Raw genomic sequence first — 18942 nt, 5'->3', positions numbered from 1 at the left:
AGTAAAATACTATAAGGCATATACTGTCTCACAGGTATCCCATATAGAGAATGGGATGAGCACTGTTGTAAAAGGAAGCCAGACCAGTCATTTACTTATGTGGGAATCAGCTTTTAGTAAAGCACTGTTATATTTATTATAAATTGTAAGTATTGTAGAACTGAAGGTGTCACAGGTAAGTACATTGGCACTTTCGCCCCTCCCAAGTAAACCTGAAATAATGGTGCTGCACACCAGCGATAAGTTGCCTATGAAAGTAGGAAAACATATAATTTTTAATCGGAGTGCTGTTGAGCTGGTTGGCTGGCTGCTGGGAAGCGCCGAGTACAGCGCAGCATGCAGAGGGCTTTGTTTCCGAGCGGGCAGAGACTTCTATGAAATTTGCTGTATTCAAAGGGGTAGAAGGGTCTCTGTTCAAGAAATGTTTCAGTGCCAAGATATTGTTTGAAACTTATTTGGTATGTCTGGATTGGCAGCTAATTTTGAAATTTGCAGCTATGCTTACTGGAATGAAAATACTTTATTAATAAATACAGTTACTGTATGCTGGCTGCCATTGTCTTAATGATAATTTTCAGTGAACAGAGTCCTCTGTGTTTATGTACATTTATAAAACACAGCCACATATGTTTAAAAGCTCCCATATGCAGTGAATTGATAAGTGATTTGCCAGTTCACATTGGCCTGAAGGTTACACTCAAATATATTTTTATTTTTAATATATTTATTTTTTTAAATATATCAACTTAATTTGATAATATTTTGATCATTGATTGGCAACAAAGAGCCACACTGTGTGTGATAGCAAAAGTAAAACCTCTATTACTTGCAAATTGGGGGAAAAGAGTTTGAAAGAAATAGGAATCTCAAATGGCAGTCAAGTTAAGTTTTACTGATCCGTTTTGCTGAGATGCTTCCTGAAGGCATCACAATAAATGCACTACTCAGTAGATGGAAGGAGGTTTGACTTTTGTGTCTTGGGGTATTTTCATTTAATTTTTGACATAGTTCAAAATCTTCACAGGTTTTGCATATCTGTTGTGTTCAGAACATGCGTACGTAGTGTGTTCAGAGTCTCAGTTCAGGGCTATGGACAGTTTGCAGAGGAGGTCACAAGAAGGAAAATAAGTATTAGGATTCCAGAATTTCTTCAAGAAATATTCCATCACCAACCTTTTTCACTGCTACTATTTTTAAAAGATAAAAACATAAAGATTTTGTTACATGTTGCTTTTTCTGGTCAATTTTTCCTGAGATTTTTTTGCTCACTTTACCTTCATCTTTCTATAAAAATGTGACCGCTGGTCTTAGATGCACAAATCTCTGCAGGCATTCATTTGGTTTTTGAGACTCCTCAGCATAGTAGTTTCTTGCCATTTTCTGGTGCTAGATGACTCGTTTAGAAGTCACGTTTAGAAGTGAATTTATAAGACAATGTCTTGCCTGGAGTTCAGTGTCGTCATTTCTTTTAATCAGAGTCACTTTTTGAAGTTCCCTGTTTTTGCCTGTGTCTGATGTGCCACGGAAACCTGTATTATGTAGCAGCTGTAAAGAAGTAATTACGGATACACGGGTAACGTCCGTATGCAAGAGTCTGTTCTCCTGGAATTTTCCCTAAGCCGTGGTTACATGTTCCCTTCCTCCTCTGACCCATTTTTCAGACTACCGGAGACTGATGCATTTGTATACTTTGTAAATGAAGATAAATATATCAGTAGAGAAAAAGATACAGCCATACACCCTTGTGCTTTCTTTGTGTGTGCTCATTGGGAATAAAACTAGTATGTAAAAGCAAATTAGACCTCTGCAGTTATTGGGCTGTAACAGCCCAAATACAAGTTTTGGGGTTTTGCTATTTTGGTTTTTTTCCCACAACATGTTAGAGGGTCCTAATTTAAGTCAGAGAGAAAAGAAAATGTACTAAGTCTTACTTAGAAGGTTATGGGAACAGTGCGTCCCCATTCTGGCATCTCTACTTCTTAAAATGTGATTATTTTATACAAATCATCCTCTGTAAAGCATCAATTTAGTTTTGTCACACAAAGAGTATACTTTGTTTTAGTGAATAAAAAAATGTAAAAAAGTAAAAATAGAAAGCTACTTCAACAGATAGTTCAAATTTGTACGTACAGAACAGATCAAAAGAGAAAGCGAGATTTTTCAAGTTCCTGTAACTCTGCCCAGTGACCCCTTTTTTCTTGTATTCAGAGAGCAGCTGATAGCATCTGTTGTCTGTCTCTCAGGCTTGCCATTAGCTACTGATTGGGAGTTAGAGGAAATGTACCTGTTTCACGTGGCTTTTCCATGCCATTTGAAATCTCACGTGGCTGTGTTTTGATAACACACCCAAGCAAGATGGGCTTGGGTACCAGAACTGGGTAATAGATACATGAGTCATGAGTGGCATATGCTTTCAGGATTACACGATGGCTTTTTGCAAGACCTGTTTACTGACTGAGTACTTTACTGAGAGCGTGCTGTCCTCGATGTTCATTAGCCAAATAAATAAAACAATGTGAGAGGAACTTACTTGGTCTGGAGTCTTGCAGAGCACATTGGCAGTGGCATGAATGCATCTTGAGGACAAGTGTTGTCTTTGTTTTGAGTGGTATTCCACGTGAAGGCATATTTATGGATGCCGTATGAGGCTGTTATCTAAAGCAGGGGCTCGCTCTAAAATCTGCCGTTTGAGATTGGTTTATTAAAGCTCGGTATGTAATTGTCCAAGGAAAGAGAAAAATGGATCTTTTTGTCTCCTTCAGAACAGGTTAACACTTCTGATGCTTTTCTGGAACCTTCCCTTTAAGAAAAGAAAGAAGAATTATACTTTTTGAGGAACCTTACTATATGTGAATTGCCAATTAATGAAAATATACACAGATATGCCAAAGGATGTCACGAAGCTCCAATGCACCAGAGAATATCAGCATCTTGAAGTGAAACGTGCTTCTAAGCCAAGTGTAAATCAAAATGAAATACCTGTCTGAACATTCTTCCCTGCAGCTTCTCTTCAGGCCCTATCCTCACTGAATGTCATCTTGGCCTACCTTTGTAAGGAAAGCAGGACCCTACAAAAAATCAGAAAAGCATTTAAGAGGGCTGTGGATTTCATGCTTTTCAAGAATTTTAAAATCCCTGTGCAGCGTCCCAGGAGCAGGTTAAACCTGTCGCTTTTCTGCAGGTAGCACGTCTGCAAAGGAAATGTTCAGAACAGGAACAACTGCTTTCAGACCTCTTTCAGTTTAGTTGTCAGGGGCTGGTTTGGGAGGGAAGGAAAGCTTGATTTCCTGGTGGCTTTCAGAAATGGGGCCTCATTGAGCTAAGTGCTGCCTTTACGCAGGCTAAAGACAGGGTAAGGTTTTCAGAGTATGGATCTTACAGAAGGGTAGAGTCTTAAGTCCAGTAGGCATAGTGGAAAATTTTAACTGGTGGTGCCTCATGTTTGTTTGTTTGTTGCTTTTGAAAGGCAGAATGTTACTGGCACAGCAGGCATAGCATATTACATGCACTTTATGCTAACCCCATGCAGGAGTTGCAAAGTTGAGACCTCAAAAGCCTGCAAACACTCGACCAAAGGCCATGTGTGCAGCTTCAGATAGCGCACACACATACACACAGACACCCCGTCTGCTTGGAGATGCAGGCTTTAATTACATTATATCCTCTTTTTTCCCTTTCCCTTTTTGAATGCAGAGGTCAGACCAGCTCTGCGTTGAATCAGGGCTGTATCAGGAAGGAAGCGGTTGTCTGTAGGATCTTGGATCTTGACCTCATTTACTGCAGATGTGAGAGGATGCAGGGAACAGCAGGAGGAGAAGGGAAAATCTGGCAGGAAGGACAGAAGGATTTTGTCTAGAGAGACTGGATTTTGCCACAAAGTTTCAGCAGATTTGTGAGCAAGTCACTTGATTATGTGACCTTGTCACATTGCTTGTTTGCTTCTCTTTTTGTGAGGAGCCCAGTTTGATACCTTGCGTGGCCCTCACTTATGTCGGTGTACAGCCCCCAAACCTGCCACAGCAGTCGGTGAGAGTTGATTTGAAATGCAGACAATGCCTATAATTTTAGCTAACCTGAGAGGCTGGCTGCGTACTTTTGATTTAAAATGTCTGTACTTCTGTCCTGCACCTGCAAAGAGGAAGTGCTGCCCCTTCTTTCACGGGGATCTTGTGGGGAAAAAAATTGTTTCTGTGAAGCATGCAGATGCAGTAGTCATCAGTGCTGGAGGGAACTCCTGAAAAGTTGCTAATTGTGTCTTTACAGGAGGTTGGAAGAATTTGTGACAAGTAATGTATGGGCTCATTTGCATAAATCAAAATGGGAGAAACAAGTGACTCCTGCATGAGGAAAGAGTCTGGAAAAAGTAGTATGTGATCGAGGTTTAAAGATTGTTGCAACCATGACTGTGCTTCTTAAAACAACTCCTGCATTTAGTTTTAAAAACAAATTGAAAAGACAACCTGGATTTTCTCATGTGCCACTCCTACAACAGGCACAGTGGAAATGAGTAGGAATGGACCTGACAGCACCCCACAGTGTCCTGCCGCTTGGACTGAGTAGAGGATGACAACTTACTCTCGCTGTGAGGAGGTGAAGGGGGACAGGGAGCTTTGCCAGTGCACTTCACTGTTTGCTGATAGCAGAGGATCTGTGGGACTCAGGAGTCTGGAGCTGCATCTGTACCATCAGCACAGGCACTCTCCTACCCTGTTCCCTTCAACGATGCTCTTCTACTGAACACGTTCATCCCAGCCTTTGCTGAAGCAGCCTTCCTCTTCCAGGCACTTCTACTCACCTCTTCGGCTCCCAGTCTCCTTCATCCTCACCTTCCCCACCTCCTTGCCCCCTTCTCAGCTTTCAATTCTAACCACTTACTCAAATTGCCCCTTTCTCACCCAGCCTTAACATGCTTGCAGTAGCTAGATTTTAAGAAGGCAAACGAAAGGGAAATGACATTGATCCAAGAGCTGCCCTCTATTCTGGTGCACAGGCCCCTAGCACAATTCAGTGAAAAGTTTGCCAGAAATTTTTAAGAGGTTCAAAACAAAGTATTTTTGCTGAACCTTTTTCGGGAAACTGTAGAACCATTTTGGCAGAAACATAATTGGCACATAGAAATCCAAACAGAAAGGTTGAAATCTGGCAAAGGTTTAAGGAACTGAAGATAGCATCCTCTAATGGGAAGTGTCAGACGATCTTAATTAAGACTACCAGTCCTGCCTGTAATACTGTAGAGGCCCTGAGCAGGCGGCACACAATGCTGAGAGGGGAAATTACAATTCTTTTATAATTAAATGCACAAGGTTTGTAAACAATGCTGATATCTTTAAGAAGTAACACGTTTTAAAAACACTTTTATGTGCCAGTCTTTTAGTGTGTGTTAAGAGCAGCGACTGTGTTGTGGTTGCATTGGATTAAGATCCTTCTTTCCACAGAAGTGTTTGCAGTCACCCCACATTCGGCAGCATCAAGTTTGTGTAAGATAAGAAATAGAGGAATGGCTGTGCCAGGGTAGAGCACTGGTCAAAATACAGTAATCTCCTGTTGCTTCGGAAGAAAATAAAGCTCCTCTAATAGCTGCTTACATAAATATACCCAGGGGTGAAGTGTCATCTTCACCCCCAGGCAGAGACTGGTTGGTTTTGTCCTGCCATGTGAGGGCTGGAAGCTCATGCAGTGTGGCTTGTTATTCCCTTTAGTGCTAGTATAGATTACGGTCTTACTATCCATGTAAATGTTTCCGTTTTTGGAAGACACTAAAATCCTAACAGTAGGGAAATTATATGATGCTTATAATACTGTAACTGAGGAATTATAACGTGACAAGATACTGTCCTTAGATAAGTCTTGGCTTCCAGAATAATCCTTTTACTTTACTGCCTGTGGGGATTTTTGCCTGTCTGGATTCCTGCACGCTGCCTTGTGTTCTGATATGAGATAACTTTTCCTAGAGGCTGAAGGAGTTAATGCAGAAGTAGATGACAGATTAGTCTGGGACAGGCTATGATTTGGAGTAAGAGAACTATTCCAAATAGCTGGCCAGCTGCCAAGCGGATAGACAATTTGGAAAACATGTCGGCAGAGCAATGGGGTTCTCTGGAGCAGCTCTGGGTGAGGATTATCTGTCAATTTAACTGCCGTACTATATAGTCCGACTGACATACCCAAAGTGCCCTTAGCTTATATAAAGAAAAATTATTAGCAAACATATATTTTGTCTCTGGGCTGCTAATAAACTGAATAAGAAACTCCTCTTTTCTTTCCCTCCAATAGATGTGTAAAAAATAGGGAAAAATATTTTGATTAGAGCATTTTCACTCCCTTTTCTTTTCTTTTTCCTGTCGCTGTTCTCCAGCCAGCTGTTGAGCTCATGACAAGTGTGGAAGGGCTGCGAGAAGGGAGATTTTCTGAAAATCAGGCACATTTCTATGGGAGTTGAATGATTCAAAATTGAGTTCCACATAATTCACTGGGGATCTCTTGCAATACAAATAAGAAGCCTGTCAAGCATTGGTGCAGTTGAAGAGGTTATTTCCGTCTTAAGTCTCCTGGGCACAGCTGGTAGGTGAGATGTTTCAAAAGGGGGAAATTAAGAGTCGGGATGCGGTGATTGAGCTCCCCACAATACCAGATCAGCATTTTGTTCTTGCAGGTGTATAAAAATGCCACTGCACTTTTGAATTGTGCATTTTAATTATTGCAAGCAATTAAAAGCTGCTGGTTTTTTTACCAGCCGTTTGGTGACCTAGATGACACAAGTGAATGGCCTCAGTCCATTTCTTTTTGAACAAGGAACCACACTGAAAATATTGCCATTACATTGGACTTCCTCACTGGCAGTCTCTGCTGGGAGGAGGAGGACTGAAAGGGTTAGAACAGCCAACTTTCTTTCAAATCCTTTTTTCTGGAAAATTTTCCGCTATTGCTAATATCTGCCAGAGCAACACCAAGAGCATCAGTGAAGGCAAGGTGTTGGGGCAGCTGTAAGTCCTGGGGTTGTCAAAACCTGCTGATTCCTTTGCCAGGAAACACCTGGAGCTGCGTCTGTCCTGGCATACTCAGTGTTGCTGGAGTGGAGCTCTACAAGTGGGAAAGTCTCCAGACAAAAGGCCAGTGTTGACATAGTTGTGGTCTCTCCAGGCCATGGTTGAGAGACATCACTAGGGTGGTATGAGGGGAAGTTTCCATTAACCATTGTTCCCAGCTTGCATCCACCACCGCCGTGAAGTTCTGCAGCTGGATTTCCAAAAGAGCTTAATGCTCAAGAGCTCTCATTTCAGCAACTTAAATAGAGGGGCTAAGTTCTTTCCAAAACACTTGGCAATCGTCAGCCCCCATTGAGAACAAAGCTAAGCACATTAAACAGTCCAGCCGCTTCACTGTTGTGAAAATTTGGCTGCTGTTGTGAGCGCAGAGTGTTTAAATAATACAGAGACTGGCAACAAAGGCATCTGGCTCCCGATGCTAAGCAGTGAGGTGCTTTACCTTTGTTTGGCCTTGGCGGCTGGTGTTGTAGGCTTCCTCCTTGGCTGATTCCTTGTGCATCATAGCCTCTGACCAGCTCTTTCTCTGGATGTTGTGACAGCTGTGAAGCTTGCTGATGTGAGGATTAGTCGGCTGCTGGGCACGTGACGTTCAGATTGCTGTGCTTATTTGACCTACCTCCAATTGCGAGGAATTTAGTGTATAAAAATAACACCCTGAACAAATTTGGCAGGAGGATGCACAGCTAAAGTGCCATGCATACACAGGGAGAGGAGCTTGGAGAGCAATGTAATGTGAGGCCACGTACTGTACTCCTGCGGTAATAGCAGCGCCAGGTCCAGCGCAGCCCACGCTGTCATCTTGGGTTACGACGAGTTCCAGCACCACATAGATGTAATGGCCATTAGCCAGTAAATGAACGAAGACAGGTTCCTGGCTTGTATTATTGGCAAAACTTGATAGAATAAATAAAAAGATACCAAGTGCCAGGAGTTGCCTAGCGTAAAATGCTGGACAAGGAAATACTGTTTTTTCTGCCTGGGGTTTTGGACACCCTTATTAACTCTGTTGTTCTCAGTGGAGTTCCTGATCATTTACCAGGAGCGTGACAGAATGGAGAGTGAGCCCATGTAGACTGACAGAGGTGTGCATGCAGTGTGCGTATAGGAATATCTTACAGGGCTATAGTCTTCAGGCTCCTAGGTGATAACGTTTAGCTGTGTGCATGATTTGTTCAGGCTTTGCATTAGCGAGCATTCACCTTGAACGAGCTTCGCATTGGCGCCTGGGACATCTTACGTTTGCTGAAGGACCAGGTCTTTAGTAGTGAGAGCATCTTAGACCGGGAGAAGTGAAATGTGCACACATAGGGAACAAGGCAGGATCTTGATTGCTGTAGTTCTTCTCCCAGATCACCTTGGAGATGCATCGCTCTTTCCTTTATTTTGCTATTCCATTGGTAAGATTCAATACATCAATTTCCCATGTTTAAAAGGAGCATTTTTGCCCTTTCCTTTTTCAGAGAGAGATTGTAAAATTTATTGAGGCCAGTGATTACAAAGCTCATGTAATTGTGTAATAGGGCACATTATAGATAAATGATATGTGAACTGATACCGTGTATCTACAACTTCAGCAATATTTAAATACAGGCTCTTTTGTTTAGGGCAATTAGAAAGCTGGGGCAGATTTCACAATTGACTTGACTTTTAGAAACACCCTGCATGCTCACCAGAAATATTATACAAGTATTCAGAGCTGGTGTCATGCTCCATTTTTATCTGTATTACAGAATTTGCAAGATTTGTATGTGTGTATGTCTATGTATTTGTCTGCATTAAAAAAATACCTGGCTGCTCTGGTACAAGCATGCTCATATCGAAGGAAGCTTTCCTGCATTTAATCCTTTAAATAAGCCTGTTTCTGCCAGCCCATATATCTGTAATGACATCAGCCATCCGTTTAAAGCAAGGCTACGAGAACGCCTCGGTGCATTGAGCCGTTTGGGCTGGCTTTGAAGCAATTCCTAGCCAGGGTCTCCCCACCGCCGCATTTACAGACATCAGAATGCTTTAAACACGCGTGCATTAAGCGCAGCTCTCTCCAGGGAGGGCTGAAGCGCCTGCTTGTGAAAACCCGCCAGGCAAACAAAGCCGAGCAGGCTGCAGCCTTGCCCGTAGCCTTTCCCTGCAATTCCCTTTCGCTCCGCTGGCGGGAGCACGCGGGGCGGGGGCTGGGGAACGCGCCCCGGCCCCGTGCCACGCCGCGGGGCTGGCCGGGCGGGCGGCGGCCGGGCGCGCCCCCGCGCGGGCAGCGCGGAGAGGGGCCGCCGCCCCTGTGGCCGGCAGTCGGGCAGGCGGTGGTTTCTGGTTCTGTCAACGAGGCACGCAGCAGGAAACGTCGAGTTTTCAGCACCGAGGTGCTGGCAGCGGCGTGCTGGGTGCGGGGGCAGAGGAGGACGCGCTGTGCTGTTGGTGCAACGCGGCTAGCGGGATCCTTTCCTCTCGCTCGCTCTCCTGTAGATGTATATATATTTTAATAACTTTGATCCTCCTTTTCTCTTCTCCCAGGCCCTTACTAGCCTTTCCTGGAAGCTGATTTTATCAGTGCTGTTTTAAAATGTGAGTTGCAAAACACAAGGTCTCTGTTAGCAAGCCCTGGTTTGCGCAATGCAATTCCCCCGTGCGTTTTCTGTGCAGTCCCAATATTGTTGCCGTGATCTTCTAGATTAAAATAAAAACTAAATTGTTAATACTGGCCTTGGTTTGGACATGTAATGTTTTTCATTTTTACATCCTAAATATTGCAGATGCGGGCACAAATAAGGAAATATTATGCAGTCACAGGATGTTTGTGTAGTTATTATGAAAGCCGTCATATCTCTCATGTCAAAGTGAATTAGCTAATAGCCAAAATTATAAAAGAATATCTGCTTCAATCAGAAGTCCTCCCTCTGAAGTCTATGAGGCTTGTACTTCTGAGGCATGTGAAAACTTCTGAAAATTTTGCCCCCGGGATAGTCCATGTTTAGGCAGCTGACTTCAGGATCCTATTTTTGGAACCTTTGGATGAGATTTTAAATTGGATTTTTAGTGGGAATGGTGCCTGAATTGATGCTGTAGGATGTTGAAGGCTATATCTAAGATTAAAAAAGAAAAATGGAGTAGATGCTATTCTTGTCTGGGGATAGGCTCCTTTTTATTAGATTTTATATACCATAAAAGAGCAATGTGGCATAAATAAGTGTTCTTTCATTTTTGCAGAGCATGTTTAAGTAGTCATTGTAGCCTTTCATGTTGCTAGTTTCCTTCACTGTCTTTTAGAATATCACTGGTAGGATTTCAGAGGAAATAGCAGTCTCCTTAGTGGAGTGCTTCAGCACAGCTTGAAAGTACATTTTCATGAGATATTGTCCTATTGCAAGTGCTGTACATTGTTTGATTGTAAACTAAACATACCCTCAAAGGTATATATGAAGAAATCTGTGTACGAGAAAACTGGGAAGGATTACAGTGTGGTGGATAAATCGGAGATAAGTGACAGTACGTATGATTTGTTCCTGAGGATGTGATCTTAATGAACTGGCACAGGTTGGAGTGATGTCTTCTGCGTGCAGTCTAGTGCAACTCAGTGTTGGATTCAGTGATCTCACATGGGCATCCAAGATTAGCAACCAGAATTAGGAACCAGTTCTGAAAATAACGGCAAGAGCGTGTCTGGATCTGAATATGCACCCTACGAAATGGACAATCTAATATTTAGCAAGAGTAGATATAAAATTTACAGTGAAAGCTTAAAGAATTATTGCTTGTAAAGTATTTAGAGATCTTCTAAAATTCATGTTCAGTGATATTATTTACATATTTTCTTCTAACACAGCTGATTTTATCCTTTATTTCTGTAGGTCAAATCTTGCCAGCAAACCGAAACACACCAAGTCCCATTGATCCTGAGACTATCCAAGTTCCTGTTGGCTACGAACCTGATCCTGCAGATCTTGCTCTTTCCAGTATTCCTGGCCAGGAGATGTTTGACCCTCGTAAGCGCAAATTCTCTGAAGAAGAGCTGAAACCACAGCCGATGATTAAGAAAGCTCGCAAAGTCTTCATTCCAGATGACCTGAAGGTAAATTGGAACTGGTGATGAGGTTGTTCATAGAGACTCTATGACAGTTACTCTCTGAGGTACAGGTTTGGAACATTAATCTGTTTTCTCATGTAAGGTAAATCTGCCAAACTAAACATGACTTTGTTGTAGAATGAAACTGTTAATGGTTCTGAATAAGACTGAGGGGAGGATGTCCCTTATTAGTTATGCAACAGTTGAAATTCATGAGATCAATATTCATTTCCTTTGTATGCCAGAAACTTCCTGCGTGACCTTGGACAAGCTTGCTTTGTCCCATATTTCCCACTTATGAAACAGTCCGATCATGTTTCCTTTTCCTCCATCCTCTGTTTGTCTCATCAGCATAGACTGTGAATTCTTCAAGGAAGAATCCGTCTCTTACAGGGTGCATGGAGGTCCCTGATAATGACAGAATGAAGTATATTGTGTCTTGTTTGGAAGTTGGTTTAGCTCTGTGTTTAATAGTCAATGGGAACACTATAGTAAACACTACTAATCTAGATGAAAGAATCTAAACTAATTGTAGAAAAACAGAACAAAATTATTCTGCTGAGAAGTGTATTTTAATACAATATTTAAAATATAATAATAATACAATATTTAAAAAGAAAGAGCACCCTTGTCTATGCCTGTCACTGCTTCTGAGATGTGAAGAGCAAAGAGCATGAAGAGAGCAGAACAAATTGCTCAACTGATTCAGTTTATCAAACAACTGTGAAAATTGTCATTATTTGCAAAATTCTATCCCCAGTACATGATTTCTAAGAGGACCTTTTTTATGAGAGGTAGTCAGTGCAGAATTTCATTCTGCTGTTGCTGTCGCCCCCCAGGACACAGACTGAAAGCCTGTTGGAGTTGGTGGGAATCTCTGGCTGTGCGTGCGAAGAGACTGGGATGCCATGTGTTTATACCAGATTGATAGCATTAGCTATTAGCTAGGAGAGAAGCTGATGCTGTTCGCTATTTTTATCCCTAAGGATAATGTTGTGCAAGTTAAAAGCACAGAAATCACAGTTCCAGTAGTGTTCAGGCAGTACGTTGCTGTCACTTTGTGTGCAGTATCCTCTGCTTTCGTTCAGAAAGGTTTATGTGCACCATGCCCTTACTTACCTCGGCAAATGTGTTACTACCAGTGATGCTGTGTTGGCATTGCAGTGTGCCAAGAGGTCTGCCTAAAGAGAGGTGTTCGATACAGAAATGGCTATGCGGGTGTAAGGAGACTGGAGTTTGCCCCTTAGTGCCATTTGTCATTTTCTGTTATCTCCTACGTATCCTTATTTGTCAAAGCAAATTTTTGCCAAAGATGCTGTTGCACTACTTCATGCCAGAGGTGGAAAATATCAGTGTCTTGCATGCAGCAGTGGGGCACATAGGTTTTCAACCTAAGACTGAACTGGAAGTTCAGGGTCTCTTTATTTCCCTGAGATAATCACATCAGTTGCCCTTGACTCATTTCAGAGTGCTTGACCCAAGTGCTGCTTCTGCCCTGGCATGTGGAATGGCTGTTGAGTTCTGGGGGAGGGTAAGCAGATTAGACCAGTCAATCGTCTCTGGGTTGCATGTGATTTTGAAATGCCAGCCTTACCTCTTTCAGGCCTGGATTAAGGGATTTGCCATAGCAATTTGTTAAAATAAAGATGGATGAAGCCTAGGTGGCACACTAATAAATTGCTTAAAGCTGATTTTTATAGAGTGGAATGAGATGGGAAATTATAAACAAGATTTGGGTCATAGCTTTTTCCTCCATGCTTGTTTTTAAGAGGATTTTTGGGGGTCCCATCTAAGTACAGGTGAAGAGCAATTTAGAGATACGCTGGCTCCAAATCATGATTGCTGCACACCTCGTTAAGCTAAACTAATATAAAGCAGTTGTAGAGTACTTCTAGCAGTTGTTTTGCTCTTGCTTTGCCTTTATGCAGGCAGCAGGAGAAGATGCAGAGCAGCAGTATTAGGCCTGGCATGCTTCGTGCTGAAAGACAGAGGACTGGTGGGGTGTTTGTCTAGGTGGGGTACTTGTCTATTCAGTGCAATGTAGGAGCAGATGGCTCCTGGTCCTTGTAGTGGATATGGAACTGTGCTACCATGCCTGGTGAAACAAGAAAGCCACACAAGCAAATGTAAGCATATGAGAATGGCGGGATGACTGTGGGAGCGGAAGTTTGAGCTGTATGACTTGAACAGGCAATTTGAGGGTTGAATGGCTGCATCACTCTTGTTCTGCAGGGGATTGAATTTCACTTTTCGTGAGAGATTCTGCCTACTTTGTATTTACTGAGTTGTTCCAAATTTCTAGAACTCTAATTCAAAGCAACATTGAAGCTGCCATTTCACTGAAGGCCACTTCATTTGAAGAGTGGAAAAATCAGGTGAAATTAAGTCGTGACTTTAGCACCATTGATGCACCAATGCAATAAGGTGATCTCCTAGAGGCGAGTCTTTAGGGATAATGCTTTGGGAATGTGTTAGCTTACAAAACTTCAGAAGTTAGTGGACCTATTTCTGGCAAATGTTTTTTTTCCACAGTCAAAGCCTATTGTACTAATCTCTTTGCGGATGATACCAAAGCAGCCATCCTTGTGCCAAGGAATCCTCTTCAGTGACTTGCTGTTCTAGGGTGCAAACAGGAAAGCTTTGGGGCTCTGTAGAAAAAGAGCTTTGAACAGAGAAAAAGATCTGAACCGTAGATGAAATGGATGACACCAACAGAGTGAACCAGGTGTTGGCTGGCAAAGATGAGCAGGGACGTACACGAGGTAATCAGTACTGCTCCAGCAACTGGTAGAGGGTGAGTCATCACATGCGAAGGTGGATGTGCTAACTAGGTCAGCGTAGATGTGAGATGAATTGTACCACTGGAATACTGCTTCATTTTTCCTTGGAGGAATTCACAGTCAAGAGGATGAGGGAGTTAGCGTAAACATTTTGACAGAAACATGGGCAGGCATCTGTGCTCCCTGGATGGATTATGCCATGTAAATCTGTAACTTTTGTCCCAGCAGTGCCTGGCACTGTCAGGGCTCGCTGGGCCAGGCAAGCAAAATGTGCGGAGTTAAGTCATCCCCAGCCCGCAGGCTGTGGCTAAGAGCACATCCTGGTGGCCGCTCAGTTTACTGAAATCTAATATCTTGTTGGTTTCTTTCTGTGTTTAATGAGCAGGATGACAAATACTGGGCAAGGCGTAGAAAGAACAACATGGCTGCTAAGCGATCGAGGGATGCCCGCCGGCTGAAGGAGAACCAGATTGCCATCCGCGCCTCGTTTCTGGAGAAGGAGAACTCGGCTCTCCGCCAAGAGGTGGCCGACTTACGGAAAGAGCTGGGCAAATGCAAGAATGTCCTTGCAAAGTACGAAGCTCGACACGGCCCCCTGTAAATTCAAGGGGGGGAGTGGGGGTTTTTTCTTTTTTCTTTTTTTTTTTTTTTTTGTTGCGGGTTGGCATTTGAATAGATGGACAATGTGTTTCCTGTTTGATAGCACCACACCCAAACCAACCTTTCTGTCTTCAGCACTTTACCAGAAGCAGAAACAAAACTGACTTACATTATTTTTTCTGTTTGCGTATGCGTGTACCTGTGTATGTGTGCACATGTGTGTTCACACGTCCGTGTATGTGTGCGCTTGTGTGTGTGCACGTGCGTGTGTGTGTGTGTGTGTGCGCGCGCACGCATCTCAGCACTTCCCATTTTTATGAAGCCCTCTTCAAAGGGTGCCACATTTTTACCTGGACTCTCGAGAACTGCCATAGTAAGCTTTTTATTATATTTTTCCAGTGCTGCTTCAGAGTAGGGTTTTTATGTTATTGTAACCAGTTCCATCCTCCTGATTTATTTGGAAAGATCCCAGTATAAATTATAAAAAAATGAAAAAAAAAAAAAGAAAAAAGAAAAAAAAGTAGATCTCAGTTTTTTCGAGAGTAACAAGCTATTGTTTAAGTATGTCTAATCAGAAAAGTTAACATGCTAATAAAGTGCACAAATAATAATTTAGTACTACACTGCAGAAATATTAATTTATAGATTGCTTTTGTTGTATTTTCAGTTTTGGTGATAATTGTCTTCAGATTTAAAGTGCTGTTAGACTGAGTTAGCTATACTCATTATAGATCCCATAATGGCTTCTCTATAGCTATTAAGGTTCCTTTTATTTCCACAGACCCCAGGTAGGTAGGAGTACTGTTGATAGACCACAGAGTGTGTATTTTGCACTGTCTGTACCTGAAGCAATAATCCTATTGTACACTAGTGCGCATGCTGCCCGGATGTTCCTAGTGGACGTAGGATGGTTTCCCTACCCAAGAGGAGTTTTGATGTCTTTAACAAAAAGTTGAAAAGTAAAAGACACATTAACGTGAGCATGCTAATTGTATCCCTGCTGTAGGGAGCGCATGTATAAGAAGCAGGATAATTAGTTGAAACGAGAACAAAATTAATAGTCTCAAATCAGATCCGATGTTGAAATCAGAGGGGCTTTTCTGTTTTCAGTTAGTTATGCATTTCTTCAAGTTCCATTTTGTGACTAAAAATTAAATAAATACATAACTTCAGTTGTTTTTTCCCATGTTCTGTAATATATTTTCTGTGGATTATATCTTGCTGTTTTAAAAATCACTTTTATTCAGTTAGAAGAAGTCACTGGTTTGCAAAGCCCATTTTCCCTAGTGATTGTTGTTTTGAGTGTGACATGAACTGATGGTTCTGAACTTGTTTTAAACTTGTTTTATTGTTTTAAACTCTATTTGCTTTTGAACACGTATGTTCTAATATAAAGTGGACTTCTGAAAAATGAATGTAAGAGACACTGGTGTATTTCAGAAGGGGATGGTGTTGTCATATACTGTGGTTAATCCAATCAATCAAAGTGTTTACTATAGACCAAAAGAATAGATATTATAAAATGTATAAAGTTTATACAGAATAATTATAGTATGTTCGTTTTGTACAGTATTTTTCAAGTACAAATACTGACAATGTATTTTGAAAGACATATATATAGCAAAAAGAAAAAGCTATTCCATGTTTAAAATATATAGCAAAGATATATATTCTCCATTATTGTACAGAAAGGCAATGCTTAGGGGTTTGTTGGTTGTCTTTTTTTTTTTTAATCTTTAATATTTTAAGCCTACCACTGGCACACCGGCATGTTCTGTGCTTTAAATTAAATTTTTATGGAAGTAATATGGCTTTCCAGGGTGTTCCATATTACTGAAAAAGAGAGACTTTATTATTTTCCATCAGAAACACATAAAGAAACTGTTTAATAGGGACAAAGCACAACATGGATTTTAGTCAACTATTGATTGGACTACACAATATTTTGTAAAGGCAGAAAAATAATATATAACACAAAAAAACTCATAGTCATTTCTGATCTGCTGCTGCTGCTAGAATCTGTTTCCAGCTGAAATTTTTTTATAAATAGCTCTGTTCATGTATACAGTTGTACGTACTGCATACGGTTATTAACATGTGAGGAAAATATGGTGCTACAAGTCTTGCTCACAGTTTTCTAAGTGTTTTGACATTATTTTCAAATAAAAAGGTTGTTCATTCCATTAAATCATTATTTCTGCTTCAGGAGATTGTTACAAAAGGACTCAACATTTTGTGCAGCATTAAAAATGTCCTCGCATCAATGGCCTTTTTCCAGTATTTTTCCTCAAACATACCCAACTTGTCAGCGTCCCTTAACATGCAGTACTTGCCTGTGGACCATTTATTCAGCAAATTGAATTTCCATGTGCTGCAGCAAAGTTTAAAATGTAGTAAGCTATTTTCTAAAGCTCAGTATAAGCACTGGATGCATGGGTAGAGAAATGAGACTGACAGTGTTTGGCACAAGTCGGTGTATCTGCTATAGCCACTATGAAATAAACTTAATTTTTTTCCTTTGGAAGAAGCATGACTGTGGCAGGGCTCAGCCAGCCGCTGCTGTGGATACACTTTTAGCAGCAACATAGCAAATTGCATCAACTAATTGCCCTCGCGATGATTATTCTTGGTGTGATGCTTGAACAGCAGGAACGGTGCGTGTGAGAGCAGCTGGTATGCACCTAGCTAGGGCTATCGGTGGGTTGCATTGTGACCACAAAACTTTCTTCAAAATGTAAAAGGCAGCTTGGAAAAAAAATTACAGAAAATTCTTTTGTTTCTTTTGGGCAGGGAAGGGGTGGGAGATGGTAGTTTTTGTAGGCTGGATATCACAGATTTATTGTCAGGGCCACGGAGGAGCACAGAGGTTCCCAGCAGCTACCTCGTCCAGCAACCCCAAAGCTGCTCAGATGCCTCCTCGCCCCATCCTGCCATGCAGGAGGGCCGTCGGGCAAGCGTGCAGCTCGGGGGGTTGGAAGCGTGCTGGAGTGAGCGGGAAGGGCTGCTGAGCGTCAGCCAGGGCACCCGGCTCAGCACAGGCCGGCGCCTTCTCTTTTTTGGGGGTGAGGACTTTCAGAGGAGCCTGTGGGATTTAGGCACTCACCACTTACCACGGGAGTTAGGTACCCTGGCTCTTCTGAAAAGCTCACCCTTAAAAAAGGGGGGGGGGGAAGGCAAAATATGTGGGCTAAAACTTGGAAAAAAACCAGGTTCTCTAACCAGGGTGTCTCCCCAACAGAACAATAACAAATAAATAAATGAAAGTTTAGCTCATTTTCAGTTCCCAAGGACAGCTTAGCTGGGCTCATCACACCTCTGATGGCTTTGTTGCTCATGAAGGAGCTTGTAGGTATATGAAATTGTAATTTTATAAAAATAGAAATATATATATTTGCAGAATAATTAATAGCGTGTCTAAATAATTCACTGACCTCTATTAAACCATAAGCATTGGTAAAATGCTTGTCTTTTTTTTGTTTGTTTTTTGTTTGTTTGTTTTTGCTGAAACTTAGAAGTTAATTCTTTCTTTTTGAAAAAGAATGCCCTCTAAAAATAAATTGAATTTGAGATGTATTTGTGAATACGAGGACGCTGGGGCTCTCCATGGGAAAGCCCATTGCGGGGGGGGTGGGGGGGTATTTTTTTTTTTTCTTTTTTGAATGGTGCTAAAGTCACTAAACCTAGCACCATGGAAATAAAGTTCTGACTTGGATCCACAAAAGCAAGAAATTCAAAATGAAAGGAAGGCACCTGAGCGAGGCTTCATGCTTGACTTATTCAGTTGTGCCTACACAGACCAGCACAGACGCGCTCTGTAACTGCAAGGGCAAGGGGGATGAGTTCAGTAGTGCCGAAGGGCCCCTTACATTTGAATATCTTGCCTCTGTGGGTTTGTAATAACCCCAATTATTGCTTAAAACTATTTTTGCATGTAATTTACAATAGAGATGTGCAGTTTATTTTTATTTTGTTGACTTTTTTTTATGTGAAGAAAAACCAATATATTAAAACTTACAAGTGATCAACCATCGTATTTCTGGCAACACCACAAGACAGCATCTGTTTAAATACAAGTTTAACAAATAAGATCAAATTAACGGTATGACATGAAATGGATTGCATCCTGTATGCTGTTCAGCCCAAATCTTTTTTTTTTGTCTGTTATTCTTAATGTTTAATAAACTTTTAAATTTTTCTTCTCTCACCTGTGTGCTTGCTTTGGTGTATCAGGGGTTGGGCAGAAGGCTTTTGGGAGGGTATATTTTTCTTTTTCTCCCCCATACGCTGGTCTGTGAGTGCCCGTAGCCTCCAGCCCGGGCTGTGTCCCACCGGGGGGATGGACCCCAGGTAACTGGGGGTGGAAATGTCCCCCCCAAGCTGCCCCAGCTGCTGCCAGGCCCCAGAGCGACGGTGGCAGCCCGGCTGCGAGAGTTAACTTGGGTATATATATACCAAATGT

The 18942-nt window shown here is 41.9% G+C and overlaps 1 protein-coding gene across 2 annotated transcripts in view; it reads left to right on the top strand.

Moving 5' to 3' along the window:
* Positions 1-18673, top strand: part of HLF (HLF transcription factor, PAR bZIP family member) — a 37909-nt gene extending 19236 nt beyond the window's left edge. The window contains exons 3-4 of one of the 2 annotated variants that reach the window (XM_072881313.1): positions 10889-11109; positions 14266-18673. In XM_072881313.1, the coding sequence (XP_072737414.1) occupies positions 10889-11109; positions 14266-14484 (440 nt within the window). In that variant the 3' untranslated portion in view covers positions 14485-18673. The remainder of the gene's footprint in view (positions 1-10888; positions 11110-14265) is intronic. The other variant, XM_072881314.1, reaches the window with a different exon arrangement.
* The last annotated feature ends 269 nt before the right edge of the window (positions 18674-18942 follow it).

Source organism: Ciconia boyciana, chromosome 16 (assembly GCF_034638445.1).
Source record: "Ciconia boyciana chromosome 16, ASM3463844v1, whole genome shotgun sequence".
In the NCBI taxonomy this organism is placed as follows: Eukaryota; Metazoa; Chordata; class Aves; order Ciconiiformes; family Ciconiidae; genus Ciconia; species Ciconia boyciana.
This window is presented reverse-complemented; position numbering and strand designations above follow the sequence as displayed.